The sequence below is a fragment of the Mobula hypostoma genome, chromosome 2, assembly GCF_963921235.1.
Source record: "Mobula hypostoma chromosome 2, sMobHyp1.1, whole genome shotgun sequence".
Taxonomy (NCBI): Eukaryota; Metazoa; Chordata; class Chondrichthyes; order Myliobatiformes; family Myliobatidae; genus Mobula; species Mobula hypostoma.
Window position 1 is genome coordinate 55,168,425 of NC_086098.1, and position 6,000 is coordinate 55,174,424.

At 36.9% G+C, this 6,000-nt stretch overlaps 1 protein-coding gene across 4 annotated transcripts in view; it reads left to right on the forward strand.

The window, feature by feature from the left end:
* The window catches only part of LOC134340262 (CYFIP-related Rac1 interactor A), a 224,575-nt gene extending 219,136 nt beyond the window's left edge, over positions 1–5,439 (forward strand). For all 4 annotated transcript variants that reach the window (XM_063037297.1, XM_063037286.1, XM_063037309.1 and 1 more), the window contains one exon: positions 3,683–5,439. In XM_063037297.1, the coding sequence (XP_062893367.1) occupies positions 3,683–3,752 (70 nt within the window). In that variant the 3' untranslated portion in view covers positions 3,753–5,439. The remainder of the gene's footprint in view (positions 1–3,682) is intronic.
* The last annotated feature ends 561 nt before the right edge of the window (positions 5,440–6,000 follow it).

Sequence of the window (6,000 nt, forward strand, 5' to 3'; positions counted from 1 at the left end):
TGACGACACTTTTAGGGAATTTTCTATCTGTATTCCCAGATCCCTCTGTTCCACTGCACTCCTCAGTGCCTTACCATTAACCCTGTATGTTCTACGTTGGTTTGTCCTTCCAACATGCAATACCTCACACTTGTCAGTATTAAACTCCATCTGCCATTTTTCAGCCCATTTTTCCAGCTGGTCCAAGTCCCTCTGCAGGCTCTGAAAACCTTCCTCACTGTCTACTACACCTCCAATCTTTGTATCATCAGCAAACTTGCTGATCCAATTTACCACATTATCATCCAGATCATTGATATATATAGGGTTTCCATGGTTAGCAACATAGGGACACATTGTGTTACCCACATTGGATATCTTGTTGGGGGAAATTTTAAGGACTCCCTTTCAATTTGAAATGCATGTCTCTGTTATAGAAACAATAAATATCTCCAGGTGCCTGGATATATTGATTCTTAAGAGGGTTAAAAGGTATGAGTTGGTAATTAATGTAAAATTAATAGCTCAAGCAAGCTTCTATATTATGGAGCCTTGTATGATGACAAAGGTTTCTGAGGCTCATTGAGGAAGCTGGTGGAGTAGTCAGATTGAAAGTTTATTAAGGGGGAGTTTGTTCCAGTTTGCATTGTGCATACTTCATACTGGTAGAAGAAGTTAAAATCCAGAGTCAATGGTACTTTTTCCCAGGGCAAGGATTACAGTTGAAATTCAGAATAAAATTCTCAACTGCCAATGTATCGATTTTTCTTTGTTTACTCTGCACTGGGCTTGACAAGCTGAGGTGTGAACTAATTAAGAGATTTTAAATGAAGTTGGTAAAATTAAGTCTTGTTGATTGAAAAGGCTAAGGAACAAATGCAGGTTTAGGTGTAGTCACAATCCAAAGGTGTGGCAAGAGCATTTTACAGATCCTCCTACTGTTTGTGTCCTTTACCCTGACCTCTGAGGTGCATCCCTGATTGCTGTTTAAGAAAATGACATTTCTTTGGTATTTCATCCATATGATATTAGTAGTAATCTTCTCTTCTTTGCACACTAGATTTAGAAGTTATATAAAGGGCTTCACATTCAGGATACCTCAGCTAGCTTTAAAGCTGAGATGCAACTGAGATAACCCTGTTGCATTAAGAAATGCTATGGATTATTTATTGGAACAGTACTTCTGCAGGAAAAAATATTGCAATAGCTACGCAGGAGCAACATTTGAAAATCTTCCAGTTATCCATTATGTCATCATTGCTTAAGCTTTAGTCCATTTTGTTCTGGAAGGAGTAGGGGCAAGTGCGTGGGTGAAAAAGTTTGTGGAGGTCAGAAATTCTGAGGCAGATTTTCGCTCAAGTTATAGACGAATTAGCTGCATGGTCCTTTACATGAGTGTCTTGCCACAGACAGATTGTAGAGAGAGAGTAGATGTTTCAGATTTAAAGTCAGATATATCAATACTACAGTAGAGTAAACAGAATTGCAGAGGCATGAGAGAGGAGCTGGCCAAAGTTGATTGGAAGGGGACACCATCAGGGATGAGAGCAGAAAAGCAATGGCTAGAGTTTCTGGGAGCAGGATAGATGTATCCCAAATTGAAGTATTCTGAAGGCAACCGTGGCTGAAAACGGAAGTCAGAGATGGCATGAAAGCAAACAAGAGCATATAATATCACAGAAAAATTAATGGGTAGTTAGAGGATTGGGAAGCTTATAAAAAGCAACAGAAGGCAACCAAAAAAACTGAGGGAAAGATGAAATATGAAGGTAAGCATGTCAATAATATCAAAGGGGATACCGTAAGTTTTTTTCAGATAATATAAAGAATAAAAGGGAGGCTAGAGTGGATATTGGACTGCTGGAAAATGACACTGGAGAGGTAGTAATGGAGGACAAAGAAATGGTGGACAAACTTAATATGTTGCATCTGGCTTCACTGGAAGACATGAGCAGTATGCCCCAAATTAGAGAGTGTCAGGGGGCAGAAGTGAGTGTAGTTGCTATTACTAAGGTGGTGGTGCTTGGGAAGCTGAAAGGTTTAAAAGGAGATAAGTCACCTGGACCAGATGGACTGCAGCTCAGGGTTCTGAAAGAGGTAGCTGAAAAGATCATGGAGGCATTATTAATGATCTTTCTAGAATCACTAAATTCTAGAGGTTGCTTAACAAGACAAGAACCCATGGTATTACAGGAAACATTCCAACATGGATAGAAGATTGTCTGACTGGCAGGAGGCAAAAATTGGGAATTAAAGGGGCATATTCTAGTTGGCTACTGGTGACTAGTGGTGTGCCGTAGGTTGGTATTGACAGCCTCTTTTCACCTGGTATTTCAACAATTTGGATGACAGAATTGATGGCCTTTTGGCCAAGTTTGCAGATGATGCTAAGATCAGTGAAGGGGCAGGTAGTGTTGAGGAAACAGTGGGTCTGCAGAAGGACTTGCACATATTGGGAGAATGGGAAAAGAGGTGGCAGAAGGAATAAAGATATGTTCAATAATTCATGAAACCTAAATGAATGTGCTTTGTAAAACAAAACTTAAGAGAAAGTGAGGCAATCTCACTCGCCCACATCCAGGTAAATTTGGCTGCCTGTTCCTTTGTTCAACCTCTGACAAACTGCAAGGAGGTGCAATCCATTCTAGTTTCAGACATTTTACACATCTCCAAACCACTTAATTTTGGGTGAGAATTGCCCGAACACATCAATAAAAATTTAGCTTAGACCAATTTTAGACCCTTGTGTCTTTACATCTGAAAATTATCAAGAACTAAACATTAGAGGGGTGTTAATAGATATTGTTCAAAATCAGTTCTCTTACATGTGGAAATACCTGCAATGACAAAGATTAATCTGAACAGACTGTGGCCAATTAAAGAAAAATCTGAGCTATAATTTTTCTGTTTTGTGCCACTATTTTATATTTGGAATCGGTACTGACAGAGAGGGGAAAGATGTATTTTACCCTGTCACCACTTATGTCCACCAATCAGAATCAGGTTTATTATCACTAAAATGTGATGTAAAATTTGTTAACTTAGCAGCAGTTCAATGCAACACAATCTAGCTGAGAGAAAAAAAAATAATAATAAATAAGCAAAGCAATTATGGTATACATTTATTGAATAGATTTTTTAAAATATGCAAAAACAGAAATACTGTATTTTTTTTTAAAGTAAGGTAGTGTCCAAAGATTTCATGTCTATTTAGGAATCATATGGCAGAGAGGAAGAATCTGTTCCTGAATTGCTGAGTGTGTGCCTTCAGGCTTCTGTACCTCCTACCTGATTGTAACAGTGAGAAAAGGGCATGCCCTGGGTGCTGGAGGTCCTTAATAATGGACACTGCTCCCTGAAGATGCCCTGGGTACTTTTGTAGGCTCCTATCCAAGATGGAGTTGACTAGATTTACAACCTTCTGCAGCTTCTTTTGGTCCTGTGCAGTAGCCCCTCCAGACCAGACAGTGATGCAGCCTGTCAGAACGCTCTCCACGATACAACTATAGAAGTTTGAGTGTATTTGTTAACATGCCAACTCTCTTCAAACTCCTAATAAAGTATAGCCACTGTCTTGCCTTCTTTATAACTACATTGATATAATAGAATCTTCACAAAATAACTACAAATCTTGCTATTCTAAACAGTCATTTTGTTTATCACAGTTGGTTGTTAAATGTTACAAAATATTAATGTTTCATAGGTACACCACAAGACACCTGAACGATGAGTCAGCATCTAAACAGATTCGAACAATGCTTCAGGTTCAGTAATTCCCTGGGCAAGAGGATCCCTGTCCTGACCTCAGAAGATGTACATGTTTACATAATTTAATACAAGTTGGTGTTAATACTTATTTGTCTTATTTACCATAACCATTCCCTCCTCATCATTTAACATATAAAGAAAGATCTTTATAATAAAACTGATGAATGGCTTTTTTTTTAATTTTTACATAGCATATGAAGCATACCTGCAGCCTTATAATTGATGTTGCGAAGTGCAGTTTGTTTTTGCCAGAATTGATGTACAATGTTGTATTTCTCCAGTAAGGGTTTCTCTGTATAAGCTATAAGACCTGGTACATCTGCAAATGTAATTGTAAATTTGCTCACATCTTTCGTGTCTTTGCATTCAGGGAAGCGATTCTTCCTGTGGGGGGGATGGGGAAGAACCCTCACAAATTAGCAGATTTTTTTTGAATTATCTTTTGCTTCCATTCAGCTATTTTAGGCAAGAATTGCTGAAATTTAATGATCATCCAGTGCAGCAATCTTCTTGGGCAGATGCATTGAGGCTTGGAGGAGGCGACTGTCTTTCAATGCCCTATAGTGTTGAATTTAAGAATCACTTGTTTATCTGAATTTTTTTTTGAATCTCAGAATTTTATGAAAGGCCATAATATTAAAATGCCATACCATTTTAACTGCACCACTTTTCTACTTGCCATCTGAAATCAGATCTTTAAATTAGAACAGGTTTTTTTCTTTTTTTAGACTGTAAAAGGAATTAATAAAATTGTAAGTTTGGTTTTGACTTAATGGGCATCATACATGTTAAATTGTGCATTTCCTGTTTTTGTGCACTTTCAGCTAACAGGAAGGGGAATGTAAAATACAGGTAACAGAAGATAAATTTGTGATCAGCAACAAGCAACCGTGGCACAAAGGTTATGTACTCACAGATAAATGTAATTCCAGTCATTGCCAAATATGAACTAGACACCCGTAAATACCACATGCTAGTAAACATGAGGCACTGATAAATCACCAGACCAATTTTTTCTTCAGGGTGTTATTACAAGTATTAAATTTTAATGATTGAAGGATCTTTTTTAAAAAAAATGAGGTCTACAATAAACAATATTTCCTGAAAAGCCACTAAGAAAGGTGGTGCAAAATATTGGCAAGAAAGAACAAATGATTTCTTAAAGTAAAATGATGGCCTTTAGAGCAAAGGTCTTTAATTCCTTCACTGGTACAAACCTATATTTCTATTTCAATGTATTTTTTTATACAAGCAATAAAATTTCACGTGTTGCATTCTGTGAATGAAGTACACATTAAAAAATGCAATTTACTAAGAACAGTAACAAAGTCTATCATACCTGTCCCACAAATTAAGAAATTCACAACAGTTGTTTCCATTAAAGGGCTTGACAAGATATGTCCTGTTGGAAGAAGCCAGGAATGGTCAGCATTTTGTGTAAAGATGCCAATTCTGATACATGTGTGCCAATGATTATTTATACCACAGGTTTACCATTGGTTATTCTTTTAAATTACGTATTTGGTTATTAGGATGGCAATGATAGTGGGGATTTCTTGGGCTACCTATTTTGTCACATAAGCTGGCTTTCACTTCCTTGGAGGTGGCAGATTATCACCATGAACTGATAAAAATACCATTGAGGGTTTGTACAAATACCCCACTGCATTTATTATTTTTTTTTGCTTATTATAGAACATCGGAGATTCTAATTCATTCCCCTTCTAAATATCTTTTTAAAACATTGGCTAAGTTCACAGATTTGATTCTTCTTGAGAAATTGAATTCTCAAACACCATTATTGTGAAGCATTGTGTATACATTTGAATCCTTTCCATTATAAGTGCGGTAACTTTCAAAGTATATATGGAGCTGGATTTAGTTGAGAAGCGAGACCCTTAAGATTTTTATTTCTTAAAACACAACTCTACTAGTAAATGACAAATCTATTAATGTTCACTTACCTCCATACCCATAAACACTTATTGTTGAGAAAACAAACAGTTTGCTTGAACAACATTGGTAGATCAGTGATTCCAGTCCTTACAGTTTGTTTGTCACCTCTGGAAGTGTCATGAATTATTGGTAAGACTCTTGTGCAAGTAAACTCTTATATAAAGAGCTGACAGCATTTAAAGATAACATGGCCAGCATCTGATTCAGTTTAACACTTCAAACTAGTTTAAGCCAAGTGAATCTGCTCCTGCAGTGTAAATGTCAAAAAGGCCAAGAATATTGTATGTTGTAGAAGTA